Raw genomic sequence first — 22,086 nt, 5'->3', positions numbered from 1 at the left:
GGTTTGTTGTGTACATTAGCCAGTGTACACATATACATGTAGCGTCACAACTTATATTTATTTGCGTTTATTATAATAAAGTTTGGTTATGATTTATATTCATAATATATCATAATTTATTATTATAACTCGTGGAGCATTAATGAATAAATGTGTACTAAGTTAAAGTCAGTAAATTGTATATCATTTTCTAATCCTAGGTAGCTCTCACTACAAATGGATGGAGCTCCCGTGCAACGGAATCTTACATCACTGTTACATCCTGCAACATTGATGAAAATTGGACAATGCGGAATGATGTTCTTCAGACTCGTGCAATACCAGAAAATCATACAGGTAAACATTAATTAAGTGTTTTAATTAAATAGCATAGACTACTATTGAAATATGATTTTTTTAAAATAAGAAACATTGTCAATTTAATATACATGTAGTATCAATAAATTTAACATGATATACATCAATGATGCATAATTTTAATAATTAATTTAGGGATACTTTTTTATAAACAGTTCTAAATTTATGTTAAATTGTAAAAAAAAATAATAATAAAAAATCCTGCAAAGCAAATACTGTGATACAACAATATCTAGCATTATCTACAAATGACAATGAGCAATAATAGTCAATAACATGTATTTATAAGATAAAAAATAACTAAATTTTGAAGCGTGGCGCTCAACTTTAAATCTCTATAAAAGAAGAAAATAGCCATGTAAATATGACCATGTTGACGGTAACTGAATGCATGTTATGATCTCGTCAGTGGGTAACTGATTCACTAGATGACACGAATAAACCCTTAAAAATTACGTAAACTGACGCATGCGAAATCTGACCTAAATCATCGTCACTATTTTTGTAGAGCGTAACTACAGTTACCCACATCCGGTTGGTGACATTGGTATCTACTTGGTTTGGGATTACAATATAACAGCAAGATATTCCACTATATATATATATACTTGAATTGCCTTGTGTTAAAATATATATAATATAGATATTTATTTGACACAGTACCTTTCATTTCACTGTTTACCTGCAAAATCACAGGTTACGAGTTAAATATGATTTGAAAGACGGCAGATCAATATCGCCGAGTGGTGTCAAAATAAGAAAGTATTTGTTTTAACGACAAATAGACAATATGCTGCAGATTGATAAATATGTCATATCTGACTCAAAACTATCTAATGTTCAGCATTACTTTACCACTTTTTAAATGTTCATAGCCTACAAAAGACGCGATACAATGACTGCAAACAACTGCATAATGTGTTCAAATGGCACCACTGGATTGGTATTTTGCTAGTCTTGCTATTCTCTCTTTTGCAGGATTTAGGCATTGTAAGGGTGTTTGGTCATTGATAGAGGCCCTGTATTCCCTCAGAGCCCCGGATATATCCCCAACCATTTCATAACAAATCCCGATTAGATTGTGGACAATCCAGAATTTTCTTACTCCCTGTACCTCATCATACTTTATAATTTGTAGATTTGTTAGTGTTTTATCCCGTCTTCTCGTGTCACCAAGCTCATGGTAGCACAGGAATGACAGAAATATAGCATACGGAACTGGAGAAATCGTAAGTCGTCCTAACGTGCAGCGCTCTAATTCTGGCTGTAGTTGGTATGGAAACATACGCGAGGAATTCTTGGTAATCTTTATATCTGATGAACATGCTATTTGACATTTTTGAAGGAGGGTATATCCGCGCCCACAGCAGAGATGTTCATATCTTATCTCATCCTTCATACTTAGGTGGTCATTAACATATAATTTCCAGTATGTTATCACCTGTCCACACATCTCCAGTGACTTCTGGTAATTCCCGGTCTGGAAGTGATATGTTGCTAATGGTAAAATTCCTTGACTTGAACATGCTGAGACCAGCGGTGTTAAGAGCCTTTTTGATCTCCTGAGTGATTTGTACATTCCTTTATTTCCCCTATCACAGACGTCGTTCGCAAATGTTTCCATCCCTTCTACGGACATCCCGTTTACCAAGCCATAGTAAGCGATGAAGTCGTCCATGTCTGACTCGGATTTATATAAAAGGTTACACAGAAGTTTTAGCGATCCAGGAGCTGAATAATTGTGAACGGGTTGCAACGTTTCTCTGATGATTTTCAAATCACATTCTTTTTCTGATCGAGTTGATGGAATGAGAATTGCTTCCCATTCCCCGCGTTTCACCTGATCGATATGGTCGCCGACTGTTGGTTTGATAAACGTGCCAATAGACAAAGAACCCCAAGCCATATCATGGATATCACCAAGAAAACGATACAGTTTTTGTTGACGGTTCCCACAAACCTTTCCAAGAAACATATTGTGTTTGTAAATAAAATAATTTGGGCAGTGTCCAGCTTTCACGTACGCGGATAACATTTTCAAACATAGCATGAAACAAAGAAATGTATTTTTCTCTTGCCACAGAGATGTTGGTGTAGTTTCCAACGCATGAAAGACAACTGTTTTGAGGATATATGATGAAATGATATCTTCATCTCCGTAGATGTCTTTTAATCTGTCGGACACCTGTTTGAAAAGGTACTTGAGTAGACAGTAAACAAGGAACTGGACATGACTAAACGAATGAATGAGCTTGCGTTCCGCAGACGCGAATGAAATTCTCCATTGCATGAACGCATATTCTGATGTCTTATCCCCAACAGGCACCACATAGCATCCACCATTAACGATCTGATCTCTCAAACTCGCAACTGGCCAATTATACATCCGGGATCTTGTCACCCATTCATGAGCCACTACTGGCCAACTACTACAGGAGAAAGCGCAAACGATATCCATATCAGAGCCTACTTTACTCTTTTCGTTCAGCAGAGGCGTTGATGGTCCATGTGTTTCTATGGGGACCTGGAAAACAGTACTGAGTATAAACGCAGCGCATCGTGTATACAATGCACTCGATAGAAAATGTGAATTTCCAAAAGGAACAATAGATTCTAACAACATTGCGGGAGGTTGCTGTCTCATATTGATTAATTCCAAATTCACATATCCAGGTCGGTCGTTAGAGTCTCTCATGATAAACACAGATTCATTACGAAGATCAGAGGTTATGCTCAACGATTCCTGATCAAAGTCTAAAATAATCACCATTTTGTCAATCAGCATCGAGTCTTTGTCCGAACCTTTCATCAATATTCCTTCAGCTGAACTTCCCGTAGACAGCTGTACCTGTGATACTGCTGAAGCATTATATAATAGATCGTTTATAAGAGTCAGTCTCCTACTGATGGTTACCATTGGTCGACCTCCTATCAACCTGTCAAGAACATGGTACAATATCCAGGAATCCTCGCACAACTGGTCCGACATAGTGGATGGGAGATCCTGTAAATGTAAAACAGAATAAATGTAGCAGTGTATGTAAGGTTCAATGAAATCAGGTGTAAATATCATTCACATGTGCTTCCTTTATTAAGCGACGAGTGTATTACTGGTGGGTGCCGTTTTGGGAGACTGTAGTATTCACATGTGACTATTATACGATGATATAAAACTCTTGCATACGTTGTTGTGAAAGATAGGGATATTCTACAGAGGGTTGTACAACATTGTGTGATCCTGATAGTAGAATATCCCTTTTACCCCATCGGACAGAGATACCTGCACTTCAGAACTTAGATGCGTGCTTAACCGGAAGCTGTAAAACGTCATTTAAGGATTAACCTCTTACTTTGTGTATTTTATGAGATGATTAACCAATGGAGCACGAGGTAAATTGCGTAAGGTTAATAATTATATTTACAATATTTTCTTTAAACAATAGAATCCACCAGAACATCAGTTACAATCATTTACCGTGTGCTATTCGCCGTCAAAATTATGTCGTCATGTTTAGTTTAACCGTACACAACAGTCATTCAGAAATAGCGCGCCGTTGACTAGCTTCATCCGCTCTATTTTTCTATGACATCACAAAATATAGTTCTTTTTTATGTCAAATAGCAATAAAATAATAAAACAATAAATCTGTTTTCTTGTGTGTATCCGATTGTTTCGTACATGTGTTATTTGTAAACATTGACACGTGATTTTGCGGAATGTCAAAGGAAGTCCACCAATGTTTACATGTATCCATACGTACCGGACATGATCACGTTTTGCACTTAAGTTATAGGGAAATAAACAGATCTGCTCCAAATTATTTTATCGATACAGAAACAGTGGCAATAGTTAATATATGCAAATAAACATTCATATGTCCAGTCCAATTGGACAATCTGTATCACCCTTTAATTAGAACACCCGATCAACTTTCATCATCGAAATCGGATGTCCACCTTCCTTCACATATATCTTTGATGTTCATCCGATGAAAAGACTTATCTGAGTAATAATTGATACAATACAATAATATATCAATATTTCATTGACTTCGAATATGTTGAATGATTTGGATTATTGGTTTTTATCCCCTGCTTTCTCCGAAACAAATGTAATCCGAATTTCTTCAAACTTAGTGACAAGGTTATTTAGCGGAGTTATGGTCTTTGTATTACTAAAAACGTCATTTTCTGCCATTTCCGTGCAATAAGTGTAACAAATGTAAACAGATTTTCTTCAAACTTAGTAACAAGGTTAAATGCCTTAAGGACTCGGACAAGTTCGATCGCGACTTTCAACGAACCTTATTTAGCGGAGTTAGGACCCTTTGCTTAAATAAAAAAGTCAGTTTATGCCACCTCCGTACAATAACTGTGAAAAATATTAACCGATTTTCTTCAAACTTGGTAACAAGCTTGAATGCCTTAAATGCCTGACCAGGTTCGAACAACTCTTTCAGCGGATGTTATTTATCAGAGTTATGACCCTTTAATTTACAACAAATGTCATTTTTCTGCAGTTTCTGTGTAATAACTAACAAATGTTAAAACTAATATTGTTAAAACTTGGTAACAAAGTTAAATGCCTTAACGGCTTAGCCAATTTCGATGGCCACTTTTGGCAGATCTTAATTAGCAGAGTTATGGCCCTTTGATTTAATAAAAAAGGTCATTTTCTGCCACTTCCGTAGAATAACTAATAAATACAAGTGCTCTTATATACACTATAAGGTACTCTGAACATGACAAGAAGACTATTTACGAAAAAAAATAGTTATAATATGGACTTTGAGGTTCCATCCGGAAATTTGCATTTTCCGCCCCAAACAGATCGGTTGAACTATTTTTTCGTGAAGAGTCTTCTTGTCATGTTCAGAGTACCTTATGGTGTCTATAAGAACATTTGTATCAATTGAGATGGCTTCTTATATGCGATATTTGTGATCCGCCATTTATAGCAGCCATTTGCATTTACTACAATAGGCTCCTACGCTATTTGCTGGTCCGATGTTGCCAAACAAACTGTTGGAGTACCTGGCATATTCACAACTGAACACGATGGCATGAATATTTGGTTCCATCAATGCAATTCACACGAGTTCTATGTCTTCTCCAGAAATATACATTTTTCTCATATTTTACTGAGTTTTACAAGCAGCTTCACAAATTACATATCAACAGTAAGACTGACAGTTAGCCAGGGTATATACCAACAATTGATGAAATTAGTTCTGTTCAATTACAGCACAGTAATGAGTTTTAGGGTTGCAAAATATCACTGTTTAAAGCCTTTACATGAACCTTAACCGATTTTCTTCAAAGTTGGTAACAAAGTTAAATATCTTAAGGGCTTGGTCAAGTTCGATCGCAACTCGCAATTTGGCAGAGTTATGGCCCTTTGATTTAATAAAAAAGTCATTTTCTGCCATTTCCCTGCAATAATTTAAAAAAAAAATTAACCGATTTTCTTCAAACTTGTTAACAAGGTCAAATGCCTTAAGGGCTTGGTCAAGTTCGATTGACCGACAATCGAACTTTTTTGGTCGACATTATGTAGTAAAGTTATGTCCCTTTGATGTACTAAAAATGCATTTTCTGCCATTTTCTTAAAAGTTAGTACGGAACTTAAATGCCAAGTTTAATAGTCACTTTTTAATAGCCACAATTTCAGGCATGATTCAGCCAAATCTTACCTGTAGAACTTGTCAATGAGAAGTTAAAAATGTGTTTTCAAGATTGCGGCTGTGGCGGCCATCTTGGATTTTAGATCGACCCGAAAAATCACAACACTTAGTCATGACCACGTCAGAGTCGTTTCAGGCAAGTTTCAGCCAAATTCCATTGGTAGAACTCGCTAATAAGTTCAAAATGTGTCTTCGTGTCAGATGACCTAAAAATCGTCAATTTGATAGAGTTTGTATACAAAGTAGACTATTATAGTTTTAAACTGATTTAAGTTAAAGGTGCAGAAGATGTATCATTCATTCTTAAACTAAACAATAGGACAGGAAATTCACGACAGTCTAACCCTCGACTGTCATTTCCTTACGGTAGGAAAGATCCTTTTAATCCTTCATAACCAAATATAAAACAGTACTTTTCCTGCAAAACCTCCACGTTTTTACTATAATTTCACAATTGAAATATTCAACATATTGATATCCTCAACGCAGAGTTTTAAAAAAGCCTCTTCTGTCAGTACATTTTCCATATATTGATATTTGTAGCGGACAGATGTCTTTCTGCCTCCTTTACAGTGCAACCAGCCTGCGTCCTAGAAATAATACTACTATTTAAGAAAAACAGTAACATCATTGATGCAGTGACGTCCCCAGGTTGTACTGCATGGTTACCCAAGGGTATGCATGTTATAAATCTATCTACTAAGATTTCCAGACAGGAGTAGTGATTGCTACAATCAAATATAAAGGAAAACTTATTAAATTTGCTGAGTTAAAATCACGTGGTCATTAACATATTATAACATGTTTTTTCGTCGGATAGTATTTTTTCTTGTTCCCAGTTAATGTCTATCAAAAAGCTCCAATTATTTAAAGCCTTTTAATACAGTACATATTATGTTGTAGATATAAAAGGCTTACTTTATCGAACACTCAACGTCAAGATAGTTTTTTTTTCCAAAAAGACCGGGATCAGGTCAGTCATGGTGTGAGCAAGAATGTTACCCGCGTTATGCTTCGGTGATTATTATATCGACGTGAACAGATTTGAGTACATAGGACACACTAAGGTAAACATGATATTGTCGTTGGAACAAACCCCGGTTAAGATCTATAACATCTACTCACCAGTGTTTGTGTCTCGACTGGTCAGTACTAGTCAGTACGTACTCAGCGGTTGTGAGGTTTCACTGCATGCCATATTTCTGCATACTAGAACCTATATATAGGCAACACAATATTCCTGACAACATATGGATAAATTATTTCAAAGGCCCTCTATTAGCAACATGTGATATAAGTTACTGGATGTCCCAGGTGTGTTATTGCCCAGCCATGTAACACTGTTTTACATGTCCACATCCATATACCAGGTTAATATCCATCGATTACGATAACGTTATTTGTGTGCACTTTGGAATTCCTACTTTCGATTTGTATAGTCGCAAGTGTAAACGTAAGTTTATAACAAGAGTAAATGGTCTTATAGCGAGTTTCTGTATGACGCATCATGTGATCACCTGTAAGTTATTCTAAATTTGGAGTGGGAATTCCCAACGCTTTGTGGCAGTTGTGGTATAGCGTATGTATATATCGTTCAACAATAACTGGTTGTGTATTACACAGATGGAGAATGGACATCCTGTTTAAAACCCTTATAGTAACCAGCTGAATTACAAAAGTATCTCTCTATCGTATCAAAAGCACAGCCAGTACGTTGGAACGTGTTTGTTGTTATTGTGGAAATGGGGTGTTGTATCGTTTAAAGGTCATTAGATATCAAAATGTATTTTAGCACTCTTATATCGTATTAATTACTATTTATTATATGGTGTTTCAAAAATATTGTCACACCCGTTCTATATACTTAATAAGCGTAAATAAATATCAAAATATCAAGTTTATGTGTACTTATAATTCACATCGGATATATCAGTTATTTTATTCGGGAAAAGATAGTTTGTTAATTGCAATATATAAATTTTTAAATGATCAAAAAGTTGCAACATCGTCTAATTTATGTTTTTGGGTGGGGTTTCCAGTACTTTTTTTTACATCGACCGCATCAGAGGACCAACTATGGCTTATTTTTGTGAGTGTAGTAAAATACAACTTTAATCATATTCCCAAAAAAGTTGTCCTCCGATGCGCTCATGCCGAAAAATGAGAGAAAATTGTGATTGAATGAATATTAATCAATACTATTCAGATTGCGTATGAATTAATGAGAACAAATCGATTGATTAGTTTCTTTTTTTTTCAATTTCCATGTTTCATTTTGTTTTCCGATTAAATATCTCAACATTTATTAGATTTTATAAACAGCGATTGTTTTAAACTGACGTATCTAGCTACTTGCATTATCTGCATTAGTTTGTTGATATTGATTTGTATAGCATATCCATTGCTGTTTATTCTTTATGATTGTGGACGGCTCCTTCAATGTAAGAGTTGTTTCCCTTCTGCCGATTTTAAAACATATTAAAACAGTGTCGAAGTTGTAACCTGAGTAGTTTCTCAGGAGATGACGTCACCAGCACCCAGAGGCACGTAAGAATTGGCTGACGTGTATCTCCTCCTGATATCCTGTCCTTTACCTGCCATGTGATTCATATTGCAAGAAATAATTGTGTTGCATAACATACTGCTCTGTTGCATTTATGTGTAGTAAATGTATCATCTAATGTTTTGAGGGGTTTAAACCGTACAAAAGTATCGAGTAAATAAGTGGTGCGCGGTATTATCGGTATACCGATATATCCAGGTTCAGTTTGAAAACGATACGTATCGCGGTACGATTAAGTCGTATCGGTTCACTCGGAATCATTCGGGAATGACCATTTAAAATTAAAACTAAAATATATGTTTTAACAACATTTCAGCCAAATGTATAGGTTAAGATGGATTTTTTGGATGTTATTATAGGTAGATTACGATCGATCTTGTGCTTAATAACGTTTCAAAATGGCGGCCTTCATAGGCATGGATGATAACCTCGTAAAAAATCCAAAAGCCAAAGCGGCTGTATGGCAGCATTTTGGCCTTATCGTACGTAAAGGAGAAAGAAATAGCGAGGAAAAGATCACTGGATGTCGATTGTGTAGGACAATCGTTAAATGTATTGGCGGGACAACGAACCTGACGACTCACTTGCATTGCCATCACCCAGCTACTGCAGCTAGCGTCCCGTCCAGTAGTAAGTGTTTGCAAACATCGAGCGGAAGTAACACAGACATTATCTCGCATAACAAACAAGCACAACAACAGTCAATCAATCAAGCATTTTCCACACACAAGCCATACCCATCTTCATCAGAAAAGACACAGAGAATAACAACTAAAGTACCGAGATTTATTGTAAAAGATCGACGGATTTCAAAGAAATGATTAGTGAATGCGACCCTCGGTATATAGTACCGTCAAGAAAAACTTTCTCGGAAATTATCATCCCTAAAATGTATTCACAGGTTTATGAGGAAGTGAAGAAGAGTTTACAACATGCTGAATTGGTAAGACAAAGTGACTGTTAAGTGAACATAAATAACTGTACGATATCTGTTTAGGAAAAGTTAGGTGCTTATATAGGTTTGTTGTGTACATTAGCCAGTGTACACATATACATGTAGCGTCACAACTTATATTTATTTGCGTTTATTATAATAAAGTTTGGTTATGATTTATATTCATAATATATCATAATTTATTATTATAACTCGTGGAGCATTAATGAATAAATGTGTACTAAGTTAAAGTCAGTAAATTGTATATCATTTTCTAATCCTAGGTAGCTCTCACTACAAATGGATGGAGCTCCCGTGCAACGGAATCTTACATCACTGTTACATCCTGCAACATTGATGAAAATTGGACAATGCGGAATGATGTTCTTCAGACTCGTGCAATACCAGAAAATCATACAGGTAAACATTAATTAAGTGTTTTAATTAAATAGCATAGACTACTATTGAAATATGATTTTTTTTAAATAAGAAACATTGTCAATTTAATATACATGTAGTATCAATAAATTTAACATGATATACATCAATGATGCATAATTTTAATAATTAATTTAGGGATACTTTTTTATAAACAGTTCTAAATTTATGTTAAATTGTAAAAAAAAATAATAATAAAAAATCCTGCAAAGCAAATACTGTGATACAACAATATCTAGCATTATCTACAAATGACAATGAGCAATAATAGTCAATAACATGTATTTATAAGATAAAATAACTAAATTTTGAAGCGTGGCGCTCAACTTTAAATCTCTATAAAAGAAGAAAATAGCCATGTAAATATGACCATGTTGACGGTAACTGAATGCATGTTATGATCTCGTCAGTGGGTAACTGATTCACTAGATGACACGAATAAACCCTTAAAAATTACGTAAACTGACGCATGCGAAATCTGACCTAAATCATCGTCACTATTTTTGTAGAGCGTAACTACAGTTACCCACATCCGGTTGGTGACATTGGTATCTACTTGGTTTGGGATTACAATATAACAGCAAGATATTCCACTATATATATATATACTTGAATTGCCTTGTGTTAAAATATATATAATATAGATATTTATTTGACACAGTACCTTTCATTTCACTGTTTACCTGCAAAATGACAGGTTACGAGTTAAATATGATTTGAAAGACGGCAGATCAATATCGCCGAGTGGTGTCAAAATAAGAAAGTATTTGTTTTAACGACAAATAGACAATATGCTGCAGATTGATAAATATGTCATATCTGACTCAAAACTATCTAATGTTCAGCATTACTTTACCACTTTTTAAATGTTCATAGCCTACAAAAGACGCGATACAATGACTGCAAACAACTGCATAATGTGTTCAAATGGCACCACTGGATTGGTATTTTGCTAGTCTTGCTATTCTCTCTTTTGCAGGATTTAGGCATTGTAAGGGTGTTTGGTCATTGATAGAGGCCCTGTATTCCCTCAGAGCCCCGGATATATCCCCAACCATTTCATAACAAATCCCGATTAGATTGTGGACAATCCAGAACTTTCTTACTCCCTGTACCTCATCATACTTTATAATTTGTAGATTTGTTAGTGTTTTATCCCGTCTTCTCGTGTCACCAAGCTCATGGTAGCACAGGAATGACAGAAATATAGCATACGGAACTGGAGAAATCGTAAGTCGTCCTAACGTGCAGCGCTCTAATTCTGGCTGTAGTTGGTATGGAAACATACGCGCGAGGAATTCTTGGTAATCTTTATATCTGATGAACATGCTATTTGACATTTTTGAAGGAGGGTATATCCGCGCCCACAGCAGAGATGTTCATATCTTATCTCATCCTTCATACTTAGGTGGTCATTAACATATAATTTCCAGTATGTTATCACCTGTCCACACATCTCCAGTGACTTCTGGTAATTCCCGGTCTGGAAGTGATATGTTGCTAATGGTAAAATTCCTTGACTTGAACATGCTGAGACCAGCGGTGTTAAGAGCCTTTTTGATCTCCTGAGTGATTTGTACATTCCTTTATTTCCCCTATCACAGACGTCGTTCGCAAATGTTTCCATCCCTTCTACGGACATCCCGTTTACCAAGCCATAGTAAGCGATGAAGTCGTCCATGTCTGACTCGGATTTATATAAAAGGTTACACAGAAGTTTTAGCGATCCAGGAGCTGAATAATTGTGAACGGGTTGCAACGTTTCTCTGATGATTTTCAAATCACATTCTTTTTCTGATCGAGTTGATGGAATGAGAATTGCTTCCCATTCCCCGCGTTTCACCTGATCGATATGGTCGCCGACTGTTGGTTTGATAAACGTGCCAATAGACAAAGAACCCCAAGCCATATCATGGATATCACCAAGAAAACGATACAGTTTTTGTTGACGGTTCCCACAAACCTTTCCAAGAAACATATTGTGTTTGTAAATAAAATAATTTGGGCAGTGTCCAGCTTTCACGTACGCGGATAACATTTTCAAACATAGCATGAAACAAAGAAATGTATTTTTCTCTTGCCACAGAGATGTTGGTGTAGTTTCCAACGCATGAAAGACAACTGTTTTGAGGATATATGATGAAATGATATCTTCATCTCCGTAGATGTCTTTTAATCTGTCGGACACCTGTTTGAAGAGGTACTTGAGTAGACAGTAAACAAGGAACTGGACATGACTAAACGAATGAATGAGCTTGCGTTCCGCAGACGCGAATGAAATTCTCCATTGCATGAACGCATATTCTGATGTCTTATCCCCAACAGGCACCACATAGCATCCACCATTAATGATCTGATCTCTCAAACTCGCAACTGGCCAATTATACATCCGGGATCTTGTCACCCATTCATGAGCCACTACTGGCCAACTACTACAGGAGAAAGCGCAAACGATATCCATATCAGAGCCTACTTTACTCTTTTCGTTCAGCAGAGGCGTTGATGGTCCATGTGTTTCTATGGGGACCTGGAAAACAGTACTGAGTATAAACGCAGCGCATCGTGTATACAATGCACTCGATAGAAAATGTGAATTTCCAAAAGGAACAATAGATTCTAACAACATTGCGGGAGGTTGCTGTCTCATATTGATTAATTCCAAATTCACATATCCAGGTCGGTCGTTAGAGTCTCTCATGATAAACACAGATTCATTACGAAGATCAGAGGTTATGCTCAACGATTCCTGATCAAAGTCTAAAATAATCACCATTTTGTCAATCAGCATCGAGTCTTTGTCCGAACCTTTCATCAATATTCCTTCAGCTGAACTTCCCGTAGACAGCTGTACCTGTGATACTGCTGAAGCATTATATAATAGATCGTTTATAAGAGTCAGTCTCCTACTGATGGTTACCATTGGTCGACCTCCTATCAACCTGTCAAGAACATGGTACAATATCCAGGAATCCTCGCACAACTGGTCCGACATAGTGGATGGGAGATCCTGTAAATGTAAAACAGAATAAATGTAGCAGTGTATGTAAGGTTCAATGAAATCAGGTGTAAATATCATTCACATGTGCTTCCTTTATTAAGCGACGAGTGTATTACTGGTGGGTGCCGTTTTGGGAGACTGTAGTATTCACATGTGACTATTATACGATGATATAAAACTCTTGCATATGTTGTTATGAAAGATAGGGATATTCTACCAGAGGGCTGTACAACATTGTGTGATCCTGATAGTAGAATATCCCTTTTACCCCATCGGACAGAGATACCTGCACTTCAGAACTTATATGCGTGCTTAACCGGAAGCTGTAAAACGTCATTTAAGGATTAACCTCTTACTTTGTGTATTTTATGAGATGATTAACCAATGGAGCACGAGGTAAATTGCTTATTTAGCGGAGTTAGGACCCTTTGCTTAAATAAAAAAGTCAGTTTCTGCCACCTCTGTACAATAACTGTGAAAAATATTAACCGATTTTCTTCAAACTTGGTAACAAGGTTGAATGCCTTAAATGCCTGACCAGGTTCGAACAACTCTTTCAGCGGATGTTATTTATCAGAGTTATGGCCCTTTAATTTACAACAAATGCCATTTTTCTGCAGTTTCTGTGTAATAACTAACAAATGTTAAAACTAATATTGTTAAAACTTGGTAACAAAGTTAAATGCCTTAAGGGCTTAGCCAATTTCGATTGCCACTTTTGGCAGATCTTAATTAGCAGAGTTATGGCCCTTTGATTTAATAAAAAAAGTCATTTTCTGCCACTTCCGTAGAATAACTAATAAATACAAGTGCTCTTATATACACTATAAGGTACTCTGAACATGACAAGAAGACTATTTACGAAAAAAAATAGTTATAATATGGACTTTGAGGTTCCATCCGGAAATTTGCATTTTCCGCCCCAAACAGATCGGTTGAACTATTTTTTCGTGAAGAGTCTTCTTGTCATGTTCAGAGTACCTTATGGTGTCTATAAGAACATTTGTATCAATTGAGATGGCTTCTTATATGCGATATTTGTGATCCGCCATTTATAGCAGCCATTTGTATTTACTACAATAGGCTCCTGCGCTATTTGCTGGTCCGATTTTGCCAAACAAACTGTTGGAGTACCTGGCATATTCACAGCTGAACACGATGGCATGAATATTTGGTTCCATCAATGCAATTCACACGAGTTCTATGTCTTCTCCAGAAATATACATTTTTCTCATATATTACTGAGTTTTACAAGCAGCTTCACAAATTACATATCAACAGTAAGACTGACAGTTAGCCTGGGTATATACCAACAATTGATGAAATTAGTTCTGTTCAATTGCAGCGCAGTAATGAGTTTTAGGGTTGCAAAATATCACTGTTTAAAGCCTTTACATGAACCTTAACCGATTTTCTTCAAAGTTGGTAACAAAGTTAAATATCTTAAGGGCTTGGTCAAGTTCGATCGCAACTCGGCAGAGTTATGGCCCTTTGATTTAATAAAAAAAAGTCATTTTCTGCCATTTCCCTGCAATAATTTAAAAAAAATTAACCGATTTTCTTCAAACTTGTTAACAAGGTCAAATGCCTTAAGGGCTTGGTCAAGTTCGATTGACCGACAATTGAACTTTTTTGGTCGACATTATGTAGTAAAGTTATGTCCCTTTGATGTACTAAAAATGCATTTTCTGCCATTTTCTTAAAAGTTAGTATGGAACTTAAATGCCAAGTTTAATAGTCACTTTCAGCGGACATTACTTTACACATTCTACTTATTAACTTCAATAATGTTTATCTACATTATGTCCTGAAAGCGGGGGATGGAAATTCTACGAATTTTCTTGTTTTCACAGTGAAACGAGTTAAACGAAGTTTGTGACAAATTAAAAATAGCAAGAGGCCCAAGGGCCTTAACGGTCATCTCACTACCTTGGCAATAATCATATAGGTAATTAATTAGATATGGTGCCATGGTAGCCATTGTCGATATTGAGTAATCAGAGATGTAACAACACGTTGTCGGGACCATGTCAGAATAATTTCAGGCAAAATTCAGCCAAATCTGTAGAACTTGTCAATGAGAAGTTAAAAATGTGCTTTCAAGATTGCAGCTGTGGCGGCCATCTTGGATTTTAGATCGACCCGAAAAATCACAACACTTAGTCATGACCACGTCAGAGTCGTTTCATGCAAGTTTCAGCCAAATTCCATCGGTAGAACTCGCTAATAAGTTCAAAATGTGTCTTCGTGTCAGATGACCTAAAAATCGTCAATTTGATAGAGTTTAAGGATGTACTCCTCTGAGAAGTCAAATTTTCTTGTATTAAACTTTTTTTCTCATATAGATTTTTGGAAATAGGAGTTCATGCCATAAAAGAAAATAGAAGAAAAAACATATCTGCGTGTGCTCTTTTTTGAGCTATTGTCACTCAAAGATACCTAATTGATAAAAATAATTTTGCTCAAATTACCATTAAATGTAAAAATAAAGAGACAAAAGTGTATCATATCACACATTAATGCTCAATATTTTAATTACCACGAACCCAGTAAAGATTTACAGCAAAAATTACCTCAATACAGCTAAAAATACTGACGCAGTGATGATTTAAGTAAAAACAATTTCAGTAAAAAATGGTAAAACTGTGGCTCTACTCAAAGCGAAAAAAGACACAATTTCAAAATGGCCGCCAAATGGGCCATTTCTTAAAATCCCATATAAAAAAATCTACTAAAGCAGAAATGTAATTTTTTGACAAAATTTGCAACTGGTAACTTCCGACAGATATTGATAGATTTTATTTGAAAATCTCATAACTTCTTTGATCTTTGTCGAAACGAGACTTCAACGGGACTGAAACCTGAGAAGAATACAACCTTAATAACAAATATTTGTCTTCGCTTTTTCAATCGGGTAGACTATTATAGTATTAAACTGATTTAAGTTACAGGTGAAGAAGATCATCATTCATTCTTAAACTAAACAATAGGACAGGAGATTCACGACAGTCTAACCCTCGACTGTCATTTCCTTACGGTAGGGAAAGATCCTTTTAATCCTTCATAACCAAATATAAAACAGTACTTTTCCTGCAAAACCTCCAAGTTTTTACTATAATTTCACAATTGAAATATTAAACAAATTGATATCCTCAACGTAGAGTTTTAAAAAAGCCTCTTCTGTCAGTACATTTTCCATATATTGATATTTTGTCTGTCTGCCTCCTTTACAGTGCAACCAGCCTGCGTCCTAGAAATAATACTACTATTTAAGAAAAACAGTAACATCATTGATGCAGTGACGTCCCCAGGTTGTACTGCATGGTTACCCATGGGTATGCATGTTATAAATCTATCTACTAAGATTTCCAGACAGTAGTAGTGATTGCTACAATCAAATATAAAGGAAAACTTCTTAAATTTGCTGAGTTAAAATCACGTGGTCATTAACATATTATAACATGTTTTTTCGTCGGATAGTATTTTTTCTTGTTCCCAGTTAATGTCTATCAAAAAGCTCCAATTATTTAAAGCCTTTTAATACAGTACATATTATGTTGTAGATATAAAAGGCTTACTTTATCGAACACTCAACGTAAAGATAGTTTTTTTTCCCAAAAAGACCGGGATCAGGTCAGTCATGGTGTGAGCAAGAATGTTACCCGCGTTATGCTTCGGTGATTATTATATCGACGTGAACAGATTTGAGTACATAGGACACACTAAGGTAAACATGATATTGTCGTTGGAACAAACCCCGGTTAAGATCTATAACATCTACTCACCAGTGTTTGTGTCTCGACTGGTCAGTACTAGTCAGTACGTACTCAGCGGTTGTGAGGTTTCACTGCATGCCATATTTCTGCATACTAGAACCTATATATAGGCAACACAATATTCCTGACAACATATGGATAAATTATTTCAAAGGCCCTCTATTAGCAACATGTGATATAAGTTACTGGATGTCCCAGGTGTGTTATTGCCCAGCCATGTAACACTGTTTTACATGTCCACATCCATATACCAGGTTAATATCCATCGATTACGATAACGTTATTTGTGTGCACTTTGGAACAAACCCCGGTTAAGACCTACAAAATCCACTTACCGGTGTTTGTCTCGACTGGTCAGTACTCAGCAGTTGTGAGGTTTCAAAGCATGCCATATTTCTGAATACAAGAACCTATATACACGGTAACAATATGGATAAATTATTTCCAAGGCCCTCTATTAGCAACATGTGATATAAGTTCCTGAATGTCCCAGGTGTGTTATTGTCCAGCCATGTAACACTCTTCGATATGTCCACATCCCTATACCAGGTTAATATCCATCGATTACGATAACGTTATTTGTGTGCACTTTGGAATTCCTACTTTCGATTTGTATAGTCGCAAGTGTAAACGTGTGTTTATAACATGAGTACATGTTCTTATAGCGACCTTCTGTATGACGCATCATGTGATCACCTGTAAGTGATTCTAAATTTGGAGTGGGAATTCCCAACGCTTTGTGGCAGTTGTTGTATAGCGTATGTACATATCGTTCAACAATAACAGGTTTTACTGCATACTTCCAACCTCTCACAAAGGAAAAGTGTGGCCAATAAATGTCTAGTTACCACAGTTGAGTCCACAATAACCCCCTTTCATGGCCAATCAGGATTACTTGACCATGAAAGGGGCTAAATCCCCGATTCATGGCAAATTAGTATTATTACATGACCATGGAAGGGGCTGGACATGTGTGCAGTCAACCATGGTAACAAATGCTGGAAGAGGGGAGATAATCATATCTCACTTTGTTCTAATGATAGATCAATCAATAGACCAACTTACCAATGCTGATATTTTTTTAAATACAACGCAATAAGAAAATCACATTTATTTAAATGCACATCAAAAAGCTTCATTAATTATTATTCCAATTAATTATTATATGATAGGAACTTAGTATTGTAAGGAAAAGTTTTCACTCCTCATGAACCGTTCTATCAACAAATGATGCCTCAGTATTAATATATATACATTTTATCAATTGAAAGCACAGATACAGAATTAAAATGAAATTTACTTACATTCAAAGTTTCCAACAATTTCTTTTTTCATTTACTGATTTTTTCTTGCAATCGTTGAACAGAGCTTAATAATACTCCAATTGTTTCTTACTGTACATGTCTCCTAAAACATACTTAATAAGCGTAAATAAATATCAAAATATCAAGTTTCTGTGTACTAATTCACATCTGATGTATCAGTTGTCTTATTCGGGAAAAGATAGTTTGTTAATTGCAGTGGATAAATCTTTAAATGATCAAAAAGTTGCAACATTTCCTGTACTAAAGTCCACTTTTTTACATCGACCGCATCAGAGGACCAAGTATGGCTCATTTTCGTCAGTGTAGTAAAATACAACTTTAATCATATTCCCAAAAAAGTAATCCACCGATGCGCTCATGCCGAAAAATGAGAGAAAAATGTGATTGAATGAATATTAATCAATATTATTCAGATTGCGTATGCATTAATGAGAAAAATCGATTGAGTGTTTTCATTTTTTTTCAATTTCCATCTTTTATTTTGATGTCCGACTAAATATCTAAACATTTATAAAATTTTATAAACAGCGATTTTTTAAACTGATATATCTAGCTACTTGCAGTATCTTCATTAGTGTGTTGATATTGATTAGCTGATCATTGATACCCATTGCTATTTATTCTTCATGATTTTGGAAGTCTCCTTCAATGTAAGAGTTGTTTCTCTTTTGCCGATTTTAAAACATATAATAAAACAGTGTCGAAGTTGTAACCTGAGTAGTTCTTAGGAGATGACGTCACCAGCACCCAGAGGCACGTAAGAATTGGCTGACGTACGCGCGTGTTTCTCCTCCTGATATCATGTCCTTTATATAATTAGCCAGTGTACTAATATACATGTAGCTTCACAAGATATATTTATTTGTGTTTATTATGATAAAGTTTGGTAATGACTGATTATTCATAATATATCATAATTCATTATTATAACTCGTGGAGCATTAATGAATAAATGTGTACTAAGTTAATGTCAGTAAATTGTATATCATTTTTTAATTTCAAGGTAGCTCTCACTACAGATGGATGGAGCTCCCGTGCAACTGAATTAACACAGACTACTATTGAAATATGATTTTTTTTAATAAGAAACAATGTCAATTTAATATACATGTAGTATCAGTAAATTTAACATGATATACATCAATGATGCATAATTTTAATAATTAATTTAGGGATACTTTTTATATACAGTTCAAAATTTATGTTAAATTTGTAAAAAAAATAATAATAAAATAATCCTGAAAAGCAAATACTGTGATACAACATTATCTAGCATTATCTACAAATGACAATGAGCAATAATAAAACAGGTGAAAATGTTGCAGCTTTACTGCAGGATGCAGTAGATGAATGGAACATTCCAATCCTCCTTTGGTCTCGGATAATGCAAGCACCATGGTTAAGGCAGCTGAAGCATTCAACACCAAAATCCATGTGAGATGCTATGCTTACACATTAAATATGGCAGCACAGAAATGCCTTAAGTATAGCGTGTATCACACATTCGTGCTAGAATGTAACGGATGGTAGCCTTCTTTCATAAGAAGTTACAAAGGGCATGCTGATAATTTCCACGTGTGTACTGCACTTGACCCTCGGTTCATGCAGCTGCCTTACATGACCGAAGAAAACAGGATAATAATTTTCAATAAAATTGTCACAGAGGCAGCCGAAGTCCATGAAGGTGAAAGAAGAATCATCTGATAGTTCTTGGGGACTTCCTAATCTCCCTACCGATTTCCAAGATGCCAATATAGAATGCTTTTTACCAATGAATACAAGCATTCCGAAGAAAATAAAGTTAGAGAAACCAGAGAATGTTCCAGTTGAAACTGTATTTGGAGACATCTTTGGTGATGTCTACATTTGTGGATGATAGCCACCCAAAACCCCACTCAGTATTGCGGAATCTGAAGTTAACCTATACAGGGAATGCCCATCAATACATGTACCACTTTATAGTAACCCATCACAATGGCGGACGGAAAATGAGTTCAAGAGGTTCACATGGTGGCACGACTGGCCAAGACCCTACTATGCATCGGAGCGGATTTTCTCCACTGTTGGGGACATTCTCAATCCTCAGAGAGCAAACCTCAAGTCTATGCATGTGGACAAACTAATCTTACTGAAAAAAAACATGCAATAGATTTCATGAAGTAATTGAAGTGGGAAACCACGGTGCCAAATGTTTGAAAATATTTGAGTTTTCATTGTTTTAGGTTTCTTTTCACTTTTCAGGAAGAAATTCATTTTTGTTGCTAAGGTCCCGTTATGTTTCTAAATTCTAGTCATTTGATATCTTTTACATTCCATGAACATCAGCATAAGAATAATTTCTATTGACTTCTAGTCATGACTCATAGTCAAAGGTAATTTCATCTGGTGAAGATTTGACATTATATAGTGTTAATTGCTCCTTATTCAATTTTTATTCTTTTTTGATTGTTTTACAGATAAAAAACAAGAATAAAAGCGATAAATTGACAAGACATTTAATTCATACTCTTTTTAGGTGATTGACAGAAAAAAAACCTATCCAATTTTTGTTGTACAAAATTAATTCCATAATGTCATGATACCTATCATAATACACTTATGATGTATCGTGAGATATGGCGATACAAATTTTTTCGGGATACCCATCCCTAGATTAAATCAGCGTTGTGTGACCTAAACCCCATTTAAGGTACACTGTACGATTTAGTGAGTTCTAATTCTGTTACATAACCACCAAGTACTATACGACATCAAAGTATATAGCCGTATAAATCAATGAGCAAAATATTGGTATTGTTTGCTAAAACAAAAATCTTCTTTTCTTCAATCTAGGTTGAAACGAGCCTCACATCCTTTAGGGCAGACTCTACTGTAAAGGAATGTTTGTGTTTTGGGACAGACATTGTCTTTGCTATTATACCTTGGTAGCAGATGAAACATCACCTTTGTCATGTTATAAATTGTATAATACTTTGTTTGTATGTTTGTTTGTTTGATTAATTAACGTCCTATTAACAGCTATGGTCATGTAAGGACGGCCTCCCATGTATGCGGTGTGTTGCGTGTATGTTGTGCGAGGTGCGTGTTTCGGGAGACTGCGGTATATTCATGTTGTGTCTTCTTGTATAGTGGAACTGTTGCCCTTTTTATAGTGCTATATCACTGAAGCATGCCGCTGAAGACACCAAGCAACACACCCCACCCGGTCACATTATACTGACAACGGGTGAACCAGTCGTCCCACTCCCTTTTTGCTGAGCGCTAAGCAGGAGCAGAAACTACCATTTTTACAGACTTTGGTGTGTCTCGGCCAGGGGACAGAACCCAGAGCCTTCCTCACAGGGGCGAACGCTCAACTCAAGGCCAAAAGTGAGGCGGTGCCAAGGGAGGCATTAGGAAGGATAAAGTCAGTCAGGAAGAATAGAAAAGATAATATCCTAGGTCTGCCAAGGATTTATAAGTGATCACATACAAATCCCTGGGTCTACAATTTGAGTTGCTTTTAGTAAATGCTTTTTCTAGCGTTGGTACATTTTGTATCTAAACAGTTTCGGTTTCAAAACATCCCATTAACAACATTTCAAACGCGTAAATCGCTCTTTAGATAAGGTTATATTTTTTTGTTTGATTATTTAATGCCCTATAAACAGCTATGGCCATTTAAGGACGGCCTTCCATATATGTGGCGTGTTGCGTGTATGTTGTGCGAGGTGCGTGGTTTGGGAGACTGCGGTATATTCATAATTTGTATAGTGGAACTGTTGTCCTTTTTACAGTGCTATCATTGGAGCATGCCGCCAAAAACTTTAGATTAGATAATTAGTTCATTTGGATGACGGTATCAAAATGATGTTCTGAGCAGGCTGAATAAGGACGTGAATGACTTATGAATCCTTGGTTATTTCAGAGATTTGGATAGCATACTATCTAAAGTTCTGGGAATTTAACAGTACAATGTAACACAATCTTGTTACGATGAAAATCTCAAAATTCAGCATGAATACATACAGA

General features: G+C 35.8%; 2 protein-coding genes across 3 annotated transcripts; both read right to left on the bottom strand.

The window, feature by feature from the left end:
- Positions 1–669: 669 nt before the first annotated feature.
- On the bottom strand, positions 670–7,582 carry LOC138334269 (uncharacterized). Its single transcript, XM_069282906.1, has 2 exons — positions 7,167–7,582; positions 670–3,361 (listed from the first exon to the last, which is right to left on the bottom strand). Exon 2 carries the CDS (start codon positions 3,344–3,346, stop codon positions 1,280–1,282), a length of 2,067 nt encoding a protein of 688 aa, XP_069139007.1. The 5' UTR covers positions 3,347–3,361; positions 7,167–7,582; the 3' UTR covers positions 670–1,279.
- A 2,013-nt stretch (positions 7,583–9,595) lies between these two features.
- LOC138334268 (uncharacterized) lies at positions 9,596–17,438 on the bottom strand. 2 transcript variants are annotated; one of them, XM_069282904.1, is made up of 2 exons: positions 17,086–17,438; positions 9,596–12,983 (listed from the first exon to the last, which is right to left on the bottom strand). In XM_069282904.1, the coding sequence occupies exons 1-2, from the start codon at positions 17,140–17,142 to the stop codon at positions 11,232–11,234; spliced, it is 1,809 nt and encodes a 602-aa protein (XP_069139005.1). In that variant the 5' UTR covers positions 17,143–17,438; the 3' UTR covers positions 9,596–11,231. The 2 variants fall into 2 exon arrangements, with proteins under 2 accessions (XP_069139005.1, XP_069139006.1); XM_069282905.1 differs by lacking the exon at positions 17,086–17,438 and adding an exon at positions 16,760–17,056.
- Between the last annotated feature and the right edge of the window lie 4,648 nt (positions 17,439–22,086).

The sequence above is a fragment of the Argopecten irradians genome, chromosome 11, assembly GCF_041381155.1.
Source record: "Argopecten irradians isolate NY chromosome 11, Ai_NY, whole genome shotgun sequence".
NCBI lineage: Eukaryota > Metazoa > Mollusca > Bivalvia > Pectinida > Pectinidae > Argopecten > Argopecten irradians.
This window is presented reverse-complemented; position numbering and strand designations above follow the sequence as displayed.

Coding starts and splice junctions, on each gene's coding strand:
- LOC138334269 (XM_069282906.1), bottom strand. CDS start 3,346: ATGTCGGACCAGTTGTGCGAGGATTCCTGGATATTGTACCATGTTCTT.
- LOC138334268 (XM_069282904.1), bottom strand. CDS start 17,142: ATGGCATGCTTTGAAACCTCACAACTGCTGAGTACTGACCAGTCGAGA. Junction 12,984..17,085: donor ACCAGTCGAGACAAACACCG/GTAAGTGGATTT, acceptor TTACATTTACAG/GATCTCCCATCCACTATGTC.